Source organism: Chiloscyllium plagiosum, unplaced genomic scaffold (genome assembly GCF_037043375.1).
Source record: "Chiloscyllium plagiosum isolate Xiang-an unplaced genomic scaffold, Cpla_swu_hap1 HiC_scaffold_4, whole genome shotgun sequence".
Classification (NCBI taxonomy): Eukaryota; Metazoa; Chordata; class Chondrichthyes; order Orectolobiformes; family Hemiscylliidae; genus Chiloscyllium; species Chiloscyllium plagiosum.
Window position 1 is genome coordinate 52,991,560 of NW_028270142.1, and position 17,615 is coordinate 53,009,174.

Sequence of the window (17,615 nt, forward strand, 5' to 3'; positions counted from 1 at the left end):
TTTAAACAAGATGTGTATGCTTACACCTCCTGTAACTTGTAAATCAGAAAAAAAGATTGTGGGCTGAGGGCGCCATAGGGTGTAAGAAAGAGGGTTAGATATGACCACACCAAACCCACCACAGATCATAGCAAGTCTAATTATGGTAAGCATCGTCTTCACCATAAGATTGAAGACATACAGTGCCTGGTTGCTACCACTTACCTGCTGCTGCTGCAGTTGCACACTGCCTTATCCTGCAAGTGAGATGGGTGTGTATTTGCGTGTGTGTGTGTGAGAGAGAGAGAGATTGATTGATTGATTGATTGATTGATTGATTGATTGATTGATTGAATGAATGAATGAATGAATGGCTGGCAGTGTGCTAAAGCCATGAGCTGTGGGTTTCAGGGTGCTAAGCGTCAGAAGCTGAACTGAAGCTATGAACGTGAGCTATATTGTTCATAATTGAGTGGTAGTCAATGATTAATTTCTGTGAAATAATGTTTGAAGATATGTTCACTGATCTTAAGGTCAGGATACCTAGATCACATTCTCGACTGATGCTTAGTAGCTGCAGTATGTGCCAGCTACAAGATACATTGCAGAATTTCACCAAAAGCTCCCTGGACAGCATCTTCTAAAACTAGCTCCACTACCAGCCAGAAGGACAAGGACAGCAAATACACAGCAACACAGCCTGCAATTTCCCCTCCAAGGTACTCACCGTCCTGACTTGGAAACCAGGAAGGCAGTGAGCGAACAAGTGGTCCTATTTTACATATCCCATCTCCAACAAATTTTCCGGTGGGGCAAAGAGGGCAAACAATTACCTCCATATTAGAGTGGAGAGCAAGAAGAACAATAACAAAAAGAGGAATCTTTCATTTTTTGAATCTTTCATGTGCTTTTTTTTTAAAAATGCAATATTTTGTTAAAAACATTTTAAAAAGTATGCTTCCCTTAGAATATTAAGTTTGTTCCTACACTACAGCAAATGTCAGTCTTTCATTTCTAGTTAGGTCTGAAGGAAGGAACAAAAGTGAACAGCTCCAATGACTACTGTAACATTCACAGAAAGACTTGGGTCATCAATCACAGACTCACAATCTGAAGGCAATTTTTATTATAATCAAAATCATGATAGATCACTTATATATTAACTTCAGTTCAGTCATTTTTAAATAGCTTGATGTATCAGTGGCAGATAACTGGCAAAAGCTACAACAGTAATTAGAGTTTCTTTAAATTTCTTTTTATTTAAAAATGACTATCTAGGGCAGCGGTTCCCAAAGTAAGGAATATGTACCCCAGAGACAGATATCTGCAAGGGCTTTTTTTTGTTTTTAAGTTGTGTCATGACAGATATTCAAGGATAAGAGCATTTTTTTGATCTTGGTCTTGCAATCTCCATCATCCAGGAATTCTTAAACACAAGAGTCTCTGGTGGTCAGACTCATGCCCTGCCGTTCACACTCCCACTGCTTTTCTAATTCCAGTTGGTTAGGCATGCTGGAGAGATATTGTTGAGTCTATTAGCAGCAAGCACTGGACAGAAACAAGCTGTGATTGGAAGAGCAGCAAACATCAGGAAAGGGAGTGGCAGCATGTAGGCCCCAGTACAAGGGTGATGTGAGGGCAGCAGCTGCTGACCAAAATACTGTCTGCATTGGAGAGCTAGCTATGTAACCTGCAGCTCAGCAGACTGCTGGTCGGAAATAGCCTGCCTGGCCAGGGTTGTCATCCTCATGGAGCCATCTCACAAAGGTACAAAAGAGTGAGTGGCCGTAGGAGGTTTGAAATGGGAGGCTGCTGAGTGAGAAGGATGTAGACTGGGTTCAAGAAGACAGGGATGCTAAGTGAGTGAGAGGAGGGCGTATTTGGGGAGGGGGACGTCTGAGCAGATGAGAATAGGGCTAGATAGAGTTTGAGAAATAAGGTTGCTGACTGGGAGAGGGTCAGTTCCATTTCAAATGCTTAGGATATAATAAACAAGTTCATAATCACATTAAATTTCAATCAAAAATATCATTGTAGACATTATTTACCTATAACATGTAATTGAAATGATTTACGGAAGGTGTTGTCATTAGAATGAGGGGAGAGATATTGGGAAGAGGGCTGACTGAGACAAGTGGATTATGGTTGAAAAGAGGAGCTATGGCTGCTTCTTTGATGGGACGGGGTTGTGTTGGTCATTGATGCACTCTCAATTTCAAATACTTATGCTCAAGGAAACAATCTCATCCATCATGTTCATGGTAAGTTTAAAGAAATACTGTAGATATGTTTACCTTAACGTGTAACTTAAATGATTTACAAAACATGTTTCATTAGAAGGTTACTTGAAAACTGATTGTAGGGGCTTCCAAATGAATGATTAATCTGTATAGGGGTATATGAACAAAACATTTTGGGAACTATTGGTCTATATGTTTAAGTGCGAGTGTGATAACAAAACCCTCTAAAAGTGGTACCATGAATGGTATAAATAATTATGGGTTGACATTGATTTTGACTCTTTGTTTCTGAAGTTGCTCAATTAATTTGAGTGTTAACAATATTAAAAATAATTTTCTCCAATTTTGCCTGGGTAATTTGGGATTAAACTGACCCCACATGTCCTTTTATTAAATCCGTAAAAAGGATGATGAAAATATCTGGAGAAAAATAAACTGGGATTTCAAACTGCCAATAAAAAGACAGCAAAATTAGAAATAAAGGCCTGAATATGTTATGAAAAGAAATCTGACTAGCTACTTTCATAAATATGTAATTTGAAGAATAATCATTGAGCACAATTTTAATAGTGTCACTTAAACCTGACGAACAGGTAAGCAAACCATTCATTATCAAATTGATGATGACTATTTTACTGTGGTATGTAGGTGCTTTATAAATAAATGTTAGCTGTTTTATTTTTCAGCGTCATGATGAATTCTTACTATTTTGCATTTTTGTAAAAATTCCAGACTGTGCTGTTGTAATTGCCTGAATGCTAATAATTTGGTCTTTTCAGAAGTCTATATTGGGTCTGAACAGCAGCAGCATGGATTGCACAGTTGCTAGTTTCACAAATCCCAGGAACTCCTTGCTCGCCAGGCATTCCTGGCTGCCCTGAAGGCCCACTGTATCCCACTGGCCCATGTGGACCTGGTTCTCCTTCCTCAGCAACACCTGGGTAACCCGGAGAGCCTGAAAGATAATGAAAGAGACAATTATTAGTTTTCACACTGAAATGAAAGTAAGTTTCAAAGAAAATTAATTGCACAAGTAATGGAGTTATTCAAATCATCTTTTTTTTCTGAATACAGAACCTAGGGTTGCAGCCTGAAAAATTGTGGGGTGATCTTGAGTGCGAGCAGCAGCTAAGGTAAGACAGTTTGTTTTAAAATTACTTACCGGTAGCGGGCAGCGGTGTTTTTTTTCTCTCTTTACAGAAAGAGCGGGAGCAGCAGGGGGAAGTGACGAAGACCAGAGGGGCAGCCGGGTAGGTTTTTTTCCCTTTAAAAGCGCGCAGGAGAGGAACCCGAGGCACTACAGAGGTAGTGTCTCCCACCCGCCCTCCTCCTCTAACCTAAATAATAAGACCCGTTGTGGTAAGTAGGTAAGTGCTGCATGTTGCTTGTTGTATTCTTTAGACCCAGTTTTTTTTATAAAAGGTTACTTTCAGAGGGATGGCAGTGAAGGCAGTGCAATGTTCCTCTTGCAACATGTTTGAGGTGAGGGATGCCATGGACGTCCCTGCTGATTACACTTGCAGGAAGTGCACCCATCTCCAGCTCCTCCAAGACCGTGTTAGGGAACTGGAGCTGGAGTTGGATGAACTTAGGATCATTCGGGAGGCAGAGGGGGTCATAGATCGGAGCTTTAGGGAAGTAGTAACTCCAAAGATGGCAGATAGATGGGTGACAGTGAGGGGGACTGGGAGGAAGCAGCCAGTGCAGGGACCCCCTGCGGCCGTTCCCCTCAAGAACAAGTATACCGTTTTGGATACTTGTGGGGGGGACGACTTACCAGGGGTAAGTAACGGGGCTCAGGCCTCTGGCACGGAGCCTGTCCCCGTTACTCAGAAGGGTAGGGTGGAGAAGAGCAGAGCAATAGTAATTGGGGACTCGATAGTTCGGGGCACAGATAGGCGGTTTTGTGGGAACGAGAGAGACTCACGTTTGGTATGTTGCCTCCCAGGTGCAAGGGTACGTGATGTCTCTGATCGTGTTTTCCGGGTCCTTAAGGGGGAGGGGGAGCAGCCCGAAGTCGTGGTCCACATTGGGACCAATGACATAGGTAGGAGGAGCGCTGAGGATGTTAGGCAGGCTTTCAGGGAGCTAGGTTGGAAGCTCAGAGTTAGAACGAACAGAGTTGTTGTGTTTGGTTTGTTACCCGTGTCACGTGATAGAGAGTCAAGGAATAGGGAGAGAGAACAGTTAAATGCGTGGCTACAGGGATGGTGCAGGAGGGAGGGATTCCGGTATTTGGATAACTGGGGTTCTTTCTGGGGAAGGTGGGACCTCTATAAACAGGATGGTCTGCACCTGAACCTGAGGGGCACCAGTATCCTTGGTGGGAGGTTTGCTAGTGCTCTTGGGGGGGGTTTAAACTAACTCTGCAGGGGCATGGGAACCCAGACTGTAGCTTTAGGGTGCAGGACCTGGAGTGTAGGGAGGTTAGGAACATGGCATCAATTTCAAAGGAGGGTGCCTGTAAACAGGAAAGTGGTTTGAAGTGTGTATATTTCAATGCAAGAAGTATACGAAATAAGGTAGGTGAACTTGCAGCGTGGGTTGGTACCTGGGACTTCGATGTTGTGGCTATTACGGAGACATGGGTAGAACAGGGACAGGATTGGCTGTTGCAGGTTCCAGGGTTTAAATGTTTTAGTAGGGTCAGAGGTGGGGTAAAAGAGGGGGAGGTGTGGCATTGCTTGTCAAAGATAGTATTACAGCTGTGGAAAGGACGATGGATGAAGACTCGCCATCTGAGGTAGTTTGGGCTGAGGTTAGGAATAGGAAAGGTGAGCTCACCGTGTTAGGAGTTTTTTACAGGCGTCCTAATAGTCCTAGAGACGTAGAAGAAAGGATTGCGAGGGTGATTCAGGAGAAGAGTGAAAGTAATAGGGTGGTTGTTATGGGGGACTTTAACTTTCCTGATATTGATTGGGAAAGCTATAGCTCAAGTTCGTTAGATGGGTCAGTCTTTGTCCAATGTGTGCAGGAGGGTTTCCTGACACAATATGTAGATAGGCCAACAAGAGGTGAGGCCATACTGGATTTGGTTCTGGGTAATGAACCAGGCCAGGTGTTAGAATTAGAGGTAGGTGAGCACTTTGGGGACAGTGACCACAATTCGGTGACTTTTACTCTAGTGATGGAGAGGGATAAGTGTGCACTACAGGGCAAGAGTTATAGCTGGGGGCAGGGAAATGATGATGCTGTGAGGCATGACTTAGGATGTGTGGCCTGGAAAAGTAAGCTTCAAGGCAAGGGTGTAATTGATATGTGGAGCTTGTTCAAGGAGCAACTACTGAGTGTCCTTGATAAGTATGTACCCGTCAGGCATGGAGGAAAGGGTCGTGTGAGGGAGCCGTGGTTTAATAAGGAATTGGAATCCCTTGTTAAATGGAAGAGGGCGGCCTATGTAAAGATGAGGCGTGAAGGTTCAATTGGGGCAATTGAGAGCTATAAGGTAGCCAGGAAGGACCTGAAGAGAGAGCTAAGAGCAGCAAGGAGGGGACATGAAAGGTCCTTAGTTGGTAGGATTAGGGAAAACCCTAAGGCTTTCTATAGGTATGTCAGGAATAAAAGAATGACTAGGGTAGGAATAGGTCCAGTCAAGGATAGTAGTGGGAAGTTGCGTGTGGAGGCTGAAGAGATTGGGGAGACACTGAATGAATACTTTTTGTCAGTATTCAATCAGGAACAGGACATTGTTGTCAATGTGAGTACTGAGTCACAATTAAGTAGAATGGATGGCTTTGAGGTATGTAGAGAAGAGGTGTTGGAAATTCTGGAAAGGGTGAAAATAGATAAGTCCCCTGGGCCTGATGGCATTTATCCTAGGATTCTCTGGGAAGCAAGGGAGGAGATTGCAGAGCCATTGGCCTTGATTTTTATGTCCTTGTTGTCTACAGGAGTAGTGCCAGAAGATTGGAGGCTAGCAAATGTGGTTCCCTTGTTCAAGAAGGGGAGTAGGGATAACCCTAGTAACTATAGGCCGGTGAGTCTCACTTCTGTTGTGGGCAAAATCTTAGAGAGAATTGTAAGGGATAGGATTTATGAACATCTGGATAGGAATAATGTGATCAAGGATAGTCAGCATGGTTTTGTGAAGGGCAGGTCGTGTCTCACAAACCTTATTGAATTCTTTGAGAAGGTGACTAAGGAGGTGGACGAGGGGAAAGCAGTAGATGTGGTGTATATGGATTTTAGTAAGGCGTTTGATAAGGTTCCCCATGGTAGACTACTGCAAAACATACGGAGGTATGGCATTGAGGGTGAGTTGGAGGTTTGGATTAGGAGTTGGCTGGCTGGAAGAAGACAGAGGGTAGTAGTTGATGGCAAAGGTTCATTGTGGAGTGCCGTCACTAGCGGTGTTCCGCAAGGATTTGTTTTGGGACCATTGCTGTTTGTCATTTTTATAAATGACCTGGAGGAGGGGTTAGAAGGTTGGGTGAGCAAGTTTGCGGATGATACGAAAGTCGGAGGAGTTGTAGACAGTGAGGAAGGATGTGGCAGGTTACAGCGGGATATAGATAAGCTGCAGAACTGGGCAGAAAGGTGGCAAATGGAGTTCAATGTAGCTAAGTGTGAGGTGATTCACTTTGGTAAGAGTAATAAAAAGATGGGGTACTGGGCTAACGGTCGGATACTTGGTAGTGTGGATGAGCAGAGGGATCTTGGTGTCCATGTACACAAATCTTTGAAAGTTGCCACCCAGGTAAATAGTGCGGTGAAGAAGGCATATTGCATACTGGCTTTTATTGGTAGAGGAATTGAGTTCCGGAGTACTGAGGTCATGTTGCAGTTGTATAAGACTCTGGTGCGGCCGCATCTGGAGTATTGTGTGCAGTTTTGGTCGCCATACTATAGGAAGGATGTGGAGGCACTGAACGGGTGCAGAGGAGGTTTACCAGGATGTTGCCTGGTATGGTAGAAAGATCGTATGAGGAAAGGCTGAGGCACTTGGGGTTGTTTTCATTGGAGAAAAGAAGGTTTAGGGGTGACTTGATAGAGGTGTACAAGATGATTAGGGGTTTAGATAGGGTCGACAGTGAGAATCTTTTTCCACGTATGGAGTCAGCTATTACAAGGGGGCATAGCTTTAAATTAAGGGGGGGGTAGGTATAGGACAGATGTTAGGGGTAGGTTCTTTACTCAGCGAGTCGTGAGTTCATGGAATGCCCTGCCAGTAGCAGTGGTGGACTCTCCCTCATTATGGGCATTTAAGCGGGCATTGGATAGGTATATGGAGGATAGTGGGCTAGTGTAGGTTAGGTGGGCTTGGATCGGCACAACATCGAGGGCCGAAGGGCCTCTACTGCGCTGTATTCTTCTATGTTCTATGTTCTATGTTCTATCTCACATCAGTGTCTGCAGTTCATGCCCCTATTATGTTTCTCAACACAAGACACTCAGGCTACAACACAAATCTCTTTCCTCAGCTACTGCTCGATCATAGATTCAGGCAACACTCTTTACATGTTACAAAGTTAACTTATGATTTTTTTTTATCTTCCATCAAATTAAATAGAAGAGAACTTGTCAATTAACTAGAAAATAACCCAACCAGCAAGAATTGTTCCTCCATTTTTTAAGGTGGATTTTAGCAGGCACCGGGGATTATTTCAGTTGTCCCTATACCAACTTCTTCCAGGTATAAAAGATTTATGTTCGAAACATGGCTAGAGTTAGTTTTGATTTTATGAATCAAGTTAAAATAATTGAAATTATAAAAAGACTAATGCCTGAAACAGGTCTGCAGGTAAAGAAAAATGTCTTCTCATTAGCAGAAATATATTCAAGTGTGTCTTTTAACTTGTTTTAACAATTCCCAATTTGTAAAAGCAAATTAAAACATCACCAAACTTCCATTGTACGTTGTACTGAGAAGGGTCATCACAATCTCAGATATCTGTAAGGATAATAGAGTTGTAGTGGTAGGACACTTTAACTTTCCAAACATAGTGCCATAGTGTTAAGGGCTTGGATGGAGTGAATTCATAGAGGTATATAACGGCAGTAGGAGTATACTTTAAAAGGAAAATCAGGAGGGCAAAAAAGGTGACATGAGGTAGCTTGGGCAAATAGAGTTAAGGAGAATCCAAAGAGATTCTACAAATACATTAAAGACAAGATCTAGGGAGAGAATAGGGCACCTCAAAGATCAATGGGGCCATGTACATGTGGAACCACAGGAGATGGGTGAGATACCGATGAATATTTCATATCAGTATTTACTGTGGAGAAAGATGTGGAAGCTTAGGAACTTGGGGAAATAAGTACTGATAGCCTGAAAATGTCCTTTTATAGAAGAAGAAATTAAACATAAAGGTAGATATACCCCAGGGTCCTGATCAGTTGTTTCCCAGAACTTTGTGGAAAGCTAGGGAAGTGATTGTTGGGCCCCTTGCTGAGATATTTGTATCATTGATAGCCGTGGGTGAGGTCTAGGAAGACTGGAGGGTGGTTAATATTGTGCCATTATTTAAGAAAGATCGTAAGGAAAAGCAAGGCAACTACAGACCAGTGAGCCTTACATCAGTGATGGCTAAGTAATTGGAGTGGGGTTCTAACAGACAGGATTTACATATATTTGGAAAGACAAGGACTGATTAGGGAGAGTCATAGAGATGTATAGCAAGGAAACATACCCTTCAGTCCAATTTGCCCATGCTGACGAGATGTCCCCACCTAACCTAGTCCCATTTGTCAGCACTTGCTCCATACCCCACCAAACATTTCCTATTCATATACCCATCCAGATGTCTTTTTAGCTTTGTGCGGGGGAAATCATGGCTCATTAATTTGATTGAGTGTTTTGAAGAAGTGAGAAAAAAGATTGAAGGCAGAGAGGTAGACGTGGTCTCTATGGACTTTAGCAAGGCATTCAACAAAGTTCCGCATGGTAGACTGGTTAGCAAGGTTAGATCATATGGAATACAGGGAGAACTTGCTATATGGATACAGAATTGGCTAGAAAGTAGAAACAGAGGATGGTGGTAGAGGGTTGTTTTTTGGACTGGAGGCATGTGATCAGTAGTGTGACACAAGGATCAGTGCTGGGTCCACTGCATTTTTTCATTTATATAATTGATTTGGACATGAATATAGGAAGTATGGTTAGTTAGCTTGCAGATGATACCAAAATAGGTGATGTAGTGGACACTGAAAAAGGTTATCTCAGAGTATAATGGGATCTTGATCAAATGGGCCAAAAGGCTGAGGAATGGCAGATAGAGTTTAATTTAGATAAATGGGAAGAGTTATATTTTGGTAAGACCCAGAGCAGAACTTATACAGTTAATGGTAGAGTGGAATGTTGCCGGTCAAAGAGACCTTGGGGTGCAGGTTCATAGTTCCTTGAATGGGAAGTCACAGGTAACAGCGTGGTGAAGGTGGCATTGGCATGCTTGCCTTTGTTGGTCAGTGCAGAGAGTATAGGGGTTGGTACGTTATGTGCGGCTGAGGCCACTTTTAGAATACTACATTCAATTCTGGTCTCCCTGCTAGATGAAAGATGTTGTTAAACTTGGAAAGGTTCAGAAAAGATTTACTGGCAGGATTAGAGGGTTTGAGCTATAAAGAGAGGCTGAATAGGCTTTTATCCCTGGAGCATCGAAGGCTGAGGGGTAACCTTATAAATGTTTATAAAATGATGAGGGGCATGGATAAGGTGAATAGCCAAGGTCTTTTTACCCAAGTTAGGGGAGTTCAAAACTAAAGAGATTAGATTTAAGGTGAGAGTGATTAGATTTAAAAGGTGGACCCAAGGAGCACCTTTTTCACACAGAGGGTGATGTGTTTATGGAACAAGCTGCTGAAAGTGGTGGAGGTGGAAGTGGATACAACTACAACATTTAAAAGACACCTGGATGGCTTCGTGAATCGGAAAGGTGAAGAGGAATATGATTAGATCAGTTTAGGATATCTGTATCCATGCTGTATTCCTCTATGACTCTACCATGTGAATGGGTTCCTCATGAAAAAAGTAGACACATCTAATAGCTCTTCTCCTTGATATAACAATAGCATTTCTAGTGTCTTGCATTCGATCAATAGTAATTATTTCAATCTTATTCTTGTTGAGAAATGAAGGCAAATTATTGGGCCATGTGAAAAAAAGGAGACAGCCTTCCCAGTATGTTCATACCCACCTTGATTTGTTTCCCCTTCTTAAGGGAGATAACTAAGATGTTAGTTGGCCTGCCGACCTACTCACCCAAACGCTGATTGGAATCCTTAAGTGACCAATTGATGGTTACTTAAGAACCTCTTTCTTTCTCTGCCACTATATTATGTACAGCCCAGAAATTTTCATTGGACAGGTAAGGGTGTGGGGGATACCTCTTTTGAAGTCCCTTGTGTCCATCAGGGACAAAGCTCTGAAATAATATTCCCCCTTTGTCTCTTTGATGGTGTTAGGCAAGAACTTTCGAAAGCTGATTGGAGGCAGATGTTTGCAGGTAAAGGGACGGCTGGAAAATGGGAAGCCTTCAGAAATGAGATAAAAAGAATCCAGAGAAAGTATATTCCTGTCAGGGTGAAAGGGAAGGCTGGTAGGTACAGGGAATGCTGGATGACTAAAGAAATTGAGGGTTTGGTTAAGAAAAAGAAGGAAGCATATGTCAGGTATAGACAGGATACATCGAGTGAATCCTTAGAAGAGCATAAAGAAAGTAGGAGTATACTTAAGAGGGAGATCAGGAGGGCAAAACGGGGACATGAGATAACTTTGACAAATAGAATTAAGGAGAATCCAAAGGGTTTTTACAAATATATTAAGGACAAAAGGGTAACTAGGGAGAGAATAGGGCCCCTCAAAGATCAGCAAGGCGTCCGTTGTGTGGAGTCACAGAAAATGGGGGAGATACTAAATGAATATTTTGCATCAGTATTTACTGTGGAAAAGGATATGGAAGATATAGACTGTAGGGAAATAGATGGTGACATCTTGCAAAATGTCCAGATTACAGAGGAGGAAGTGCTGGATGTCTTGAAACGGTTAAAAGTGGATAAATCCCCAGGACCTGATCAGGTGTACCCGAGAACTCTGTGGGAACCTAGAGAAGTGATTGCTGGGCCTCTTGCTGAGATATTTGTATCATCAATAGTCACAGGTGAGGTGCCGGAAGACTGGAGGTTGGCAAATGTGATGCCACCGTTTAAGAAAGGCGGTAAAGACAAGCCAGGAAACTATAGACCGGTGAGCCTGACCTCGGTGTTGGGCAAGTTGTTGGAGGGAATCCTGAGGGACAGGATGTACATGTATTTGGAAAGGCAAGGACTGATTTGGGATAGTCAACATGCCTTTGTGCGTGGGAAATCATGTCTCACAAACTTGATTGAGTTTTTTGAAGAAGTAACAAAGAAGATTGATGAGGCAGAGCAGTAGATGTGATCAAAGTGGACTTCAGTAAGGCGTTCAACAAGGTTCGCCATGGGAGACTGATTAGCAAGGTTAGATCTCATGGAATACAGGGAGAACTAGCCATTTGGATACAGAACTGGCTCAAAGGTAGAAGACAGAGGGTGGTGGTGGAGGGTTGTTTTTCAGACTGGAGGCCTGTGACCAGTGGAGTGTCACAAGGATCGGTGCTGGGCCCTCTACTTTTTGTCATTTACATAAATGATTTGGATGCGAGCATAAGAGGTACATTTAGTAAGTTTGCAGATGACACCAAAATTGGTGGTGCAGTGGACAGCAAAAAGGGTTACCTCAGATTACAACAGGATCTGGACCACATGGGCCAATGGGCTGAGAAGTGGCAGATGGAGTTTAATTCAGATAAATGCGAGGTGCTGCATTTTGGGAAAGCAAATCTTAGCAGGACTTATACACTTAATGGTAAGGTCCTAGGGAGTGTTGCTGAACAAAGAGACCTTGGAGTGCAGGTTCATAGCTCCTTGAAAGTGGAGTCGCAGGTAGATAGGATAGTGAAGAAGGCGTTTGGTATGCTTTCCTTTATTGGTCAGAGTATTGAGTACAGGAGTTGGGAGGTCATGTTGCAGCTGTACAGGACATTGGTTAGGCCACTGTTGGAATATTGCGTGCAATTATGGTCTCCTTCCTATCGGAAGATGTTGTGAAACTTGAAAGGGTTCAGAAAAGATTTACAAGGATGTTGCCAGGGTTGGAGGATCTGAGCTACAGGGAGAGCCTGAACAGGTTGGGGCTGATTTCCCTGGAGCGTCGGAGGCTGAGGGGTGACCTTATAGAGGTTTACAAAATTGAGGGGCATGGGTAGGATAAATAGGCAAAGTCTTTTCCCTGAGATTGGGGAGTCCAGAACTAGAGGGCATAGTTTAGGGTGAGAGGGGAAAGATATAAAAGAGATCTAAGGGGCAATGTTTTCACGCAAAGGGTGGTACGTGTATGGATTGAACTGCCAGAGGATGTGGTGGAGGCTGGTACAATTGCAACATTTAAGAGGCATTTGGATGGGTATATGAATAGGAAGGGTTTGGAGGGATATGAGCCGGGTGCTGGCAAGTGGGACTAGATTGGGTTGGGGTATCTGGTCGGCATGGACAGGTTGGACCGAAGGGTGTGTTTCCATGCTGTACATCTCTATGACTCTTCCCTCCAACCATTTGAGCTTCTAACACCCAACATTATCCCCTCTCTTTGTTAAAATCACAAAAAACATCCTCTCTCAAAATGCCTGGAATCACCTCCAGGAGAGAACTTCACTTCTTTTTGGAACTCTACCATGTCTACTACTATGTTCTAGTACAGCCGGGACAACAGAGCTGCCGGTCTTATGAAAGTAATGTTTCCTGTCCCTGAGGGTTGACAGTCCACCATCTCCTCAGTAACGCCACCTTCAGCATATTATTGCCACAGGGCCTCCAGATTTAAAATCAGTGACATGCCCACTGTCTTTTTGGGGGGTGGGAGGGGTGAACAAGGAATATGTACCCTTATAAAATTCACCCAATGGACTCTAGTCACAATGTTTAGCCAAACTAATGGAAAACTAAGATTGATTCATACTACCAAATACACATTACTCATGCTTAAAACACAACAAAGAAAGAGAGAATGAACCTCTTGGTCCTTGTATTCCTTCTGCTCCAGGAAGTCCAACCCCTTGAGCTCCTTTTTCACCTTTTTCACCTTTATCTCCTAAAGTAAAAATGGATTGTAGTTAAAGCCAGCAATAATTATTGCTGCTAAGGATGGGTCTGAACAGAAAGGACCCAAGTGCAGCATCAGTGTACAAACAACTAAAGATTACCTGGTTCTCCAGGAGGACCCCTTAATCCAGCTAATCCTTGTCTACCCTTTGGCCCAGGTTTACCAGGATTTCCACCATTACCAAATTCACCCTGTAGAGAAATGATTATTTATATTATTTAAAATGTCTTAAGTCATTATTTTTAATTGTAACTATTTCTTAAAATTAGCTTTCTGAAAAATTCCTGTGTGTTATAGTCACATATAGAATTAAATTAGCAAATATTTCCAAAACGATATTATATTTCAATAAAAGAAAGTTCGGCTTCTGTCAGTCTGGAGCGTGCCAGAGTATCAATGTGCAATGCCAATTAAGCCAGAAAATAAATCGCGCTTCAATTCCTATTCTATAGAATTCGTGATCAGAAGTGAGGAATAGATTACTGGGTGAGGAGAACAAAATCAAGGAAAGAGTCACACAAAAGCTGCTTTCATTCGCTTTCTGACCATTTTTCATAACAGCAATAACTGAGGCTCAGAGATTTCTGACCTCCCACTTGTTTTATGTACATATATATTGAAAGCACGCCCTACATAACAATAATTAGAATTAGAAGATAGAGGTGATGAGCAATCAAGCTTTTAGTCCCCTCTGCAGCTATATAAACATTGCTTACTGAGGTCTAAGTGCATTAGCCATTCTTCATGCTCAGCCAAACAATCAATAATGAGGCCACCTGACCAGACTGCTTTGTTGATACAATTGCTCGATGGCCTGTTTCCTTTTAATAACCTGTTGCTTCTTGAAGCATGTTTTCACTGCCTGTTTATTTACACAGGATTAAAAAAGGTCTGAAGTGTACAGAAGCTTCTGACATTGATACTTTTGGGATTTTATAAACTCAGCTGTTCTTCAAAGGAACTTTTCAAAGTTTCGGCTTGTTATATCAGTTTCAGGATTATTTCAAAGACTTGCCAAAATTGTGTGAAGTATTGGTTCTACGTGGAATATATACTAGGAGAGTGAATATGGAGAATGCAAAGAGGTATGAAAGGGACACAGGGGTATGAGGGTATGGGATGGAGGGGGCATGCTAGACATGGGAATGCATATGGAGGATCAGTACTGGGTCTATACCTATGTCGGGTGTGTGATGGTTTGAGGGCCTGACGCATCATTGTAACTGGGTATAAAGTCCCAGTAAACAGAGACAGATGTCTGGCAACCTTCCACTCCCTCTGCTCCAACCCCAACCTCACTATCAAACTGGCAGACAAGGGAGGCGTGGTGGTAGTTTGGCCCACCGATCTTTACATTGCTGAGGCTAAACGCCAGCTCATGGACGCCTCCTCCTACTGCCCCGTTGACCATGACCCCACCTCCCACCACCAAACCATCATCTCCCAGACCATCCATAACCTCATCACCTCAGGGGATCTCCCATTCACCGCCTCCAACCTCATAGTCCCACAACCCCGCACCGCCCATTTCTACCTCCTGCCCAAAATCCACAAACCTGACTGCCCCGGTCGACCCATTGTCTCAGCCTGCTCCTGCCCCACCGAACTCATCTCTGCATACCTCGACATGGTTCTGTCCCCTTTAGTCCAAGAACTCCCCACCTACGTTCGGGACACCACCCACACCCTCCACCTCCTCCAAGATTTTCGCTTCCCCGGCCCCCAACGCTTTATCTTCACCACGGACATCCAGTCCCTGTATACCTCCATCGCCCATCACAAAGGCCTCAAAGCCCTCCACTTCTTCCTTTCCTTCCTTTCCCGCCATACCAACCAGTACCCTTCCACTGACACCCTCCTTCGACTGACTGAAATGGTCCTCACTCTGAACAACGTCTCTTTCCAATCCACCCATTTCCTCCAAACCAAAGGAGTAGCCATGGGCACCCACATGGGCCCCAGTTATGCCTGCCTCTTTGTCAGATATGTGGAACAGTCCATCTTCCGCAGCTACACTGGCACCCCCCCCCCCCACCTTTTCCTCTGCTACATCGATGACTGTATCGGTGCTACCTCGTGCTCCCACGAGGAGGTTGAACAGTTCATCCACTTTACTAATACCTTCCACTTCAATCTCAAATTTACCTGGACTGTCTCACACTCCTCCCTCCCCTTCCTAGACCTCGGGCGACCGACTCAACACGGACATTTACTATAAACCGACCAACTCCCACAGCTACCTAGATTACACCTCCTCCCACCCTGCCCCCAGTAAAAACGCCATCCCATATTCTCAATTCCTTAGCCTCTGCCGCATCTGCTCCCAGGAGGACCAATTCCAATACCGATCAACCCAGATGGCCTCCTTCTTCAAAGACCGCAATTTCCCCCAAGAGGTGGTTGACAATGCCCTCCACCGCATCTCCTCTGCCCTTGAACCCCACCCCTCCAATCGCCACCAGGACAGAACCTCACTGGTCCTCACCTACCACCCCACCAACCTCCAGATACATTGTACCATCTTTCGTCATTCCTGCCACTTCCAAACAGACCCCACCACCAAGAATACATTTCCCTCCCCTCCCCTATCAACGTTCCGGAAAGACCACTCCCTCCACAACTCCCTCGTCAGGTCCACACCCCCCACCAACCCAACCTCCACTCCCGGCACCTTCCCCTGCAACCGCAAGAAATGCAAAACCTGCGCCCACACCTCCCCCCTCACTTCCCTCCAAGGCCCCAAGATCCTTCCATATCCGTCACAAATTCACCTGCATCTCCACACACATCATTTACTGCATCCGCTGCACCTGATGTGGCCTCCTCTACATTGGGGAGACAGGCCGCCTACTTGCGGAACGTTTCAGAGAACACCTCTGGGACACCCACACCAACCAACCCAACCGCCCCGTGGCTGAACACTTTAACGCCCCCTCCCACTCCGCCAAGGACATGCAAGTCCTTGGCCTCCTCCATCGCCAGACCATGGCAACACGACGCCTGGAGGAAGAGCGCCTCATCTTCCGCCTAGGAACCCTCCAACCACAAGGGATGAATGCAGATTTCTCCAGCTTCCTCATTTCCCCTCCCCCGACCTTATCTCAGTCCCAACCTCAGACTCAGCACCGCCTTCTTGAAGGGTAAAAACAATGACTGCAGATGCTGGAAACCAGATTCTGGATTAGTGGTGCTGGAAGAGCACAGCGGTTCAGGCAGCATCCGCCTTCTTGACCTGCAATCTTCTTCCCGATCTCTCCGCGCCCACCCCCTCTCCGCCCTATCACCCTCACCTTAACCTCCTTCCACCTATCGCATTCCCAACGCCCCTCCCCCAAGTCCCTCCTCCCTACTTTTTATCTTAGCCTGCTTGGCACACCCTCCTCATTCCTGAATAAGGGCTTATGCCCGAAACATCGATTCTCCTGCTCCTGGGATGCTGCCTGACCTGCTGCACTTTTCCAGCAACACATTTTTCATCTTTTCAGACTGACAAGGTAATTTTCAGGGGCCTCCTCAACGGAGTTACGTTTACAGAGTTGAAACTGTTCTCAACTCCTCCTCTGAACTGAAATAATCTTGCAATGAAAGCCAACAGACCATTTGATTTCTAGACAGCTTGCAGCACCTGCCTGCCTACTTTCTGGACACCCAGATTCCTTTGTACATCTATACTTCCCAATATCTCACTATTTAAATCATATATATTCTTTCTTTCTATGTTTTCACACCAACATATATCACTTCACATTTGGCCACATTGTACTGCATTTGCCAAAATGCTTGCCAACTCAACTAACTAAATCACCTTTCATTCTGCTCACAACTCTCCATCCTGTCCAGGTTTGTGTTGTCAGAAAACTTGTAAATATCCTATTTGGTACCATTAGCCAGGTCATTTATAAATTATCTGAATATGTGGGGCCCATGGTCGGATCCTTGTGATACCCACTAGTCACTGCCTGCCATTTGGGGAAAAAAACATTTATTCACAGTCTCAGCTTCCCATTTGTCAACCAATTTTTGATCCGTGGTAGTATATTACTCTATCACATATGCTTTAATTTAACCCACTAACTTCTTATGAGAAACCTTATCAAAGACTTGCTGAAAGTCTAAATGCTCCATATCTATTGGTTCTCCTTAATCTATTCTACTAGCTACATCATTAAAAAATGATTTGTTAAGCTTGATATATGTATCATAAATCAATGCTGGTTTGTTAAATCCCATTAATGCTTTCCAAATGTTCTGTATTTATGTCCCTTATAACAGTCCCCAGT

At 44.1% G+C, this 17,615-nt stretch overlaps 1 protein-coding gene across 1 annotated transcript in view; it reads right to left on the reverse strand.

Moving 5' to 3' along the window:
* Nucleotides 1–1,148: 1,148 nt before the first annotated feature.
* The window catches only part of LOC122549492 (uncharacterized), a gene marked incomplete at its 5' end in the record, with an annotated part of 83,802 nt that continues 67,335 nt past the window's right edge, over nucleotides 1,149–17,615 (reverse strand). The window contains 3 exons of the mRNA XM_087985830.1: nucleotides 1,149–3,174; nucleotides 13,246–13,323; nucleotides 13,436–13,526. Coding sequence (XP_087841956.1) covers nucleotides 2,978–3,174; nucleotides 13,246–13,323; nucleotides 13,436–13,526 — 366 coding nt within the window. The remainder of the gene's footprint in view (nucleotides 3,175–13,245; nucleotides 13,324–13,435; nucleotides 13,527–17,615) is intronic.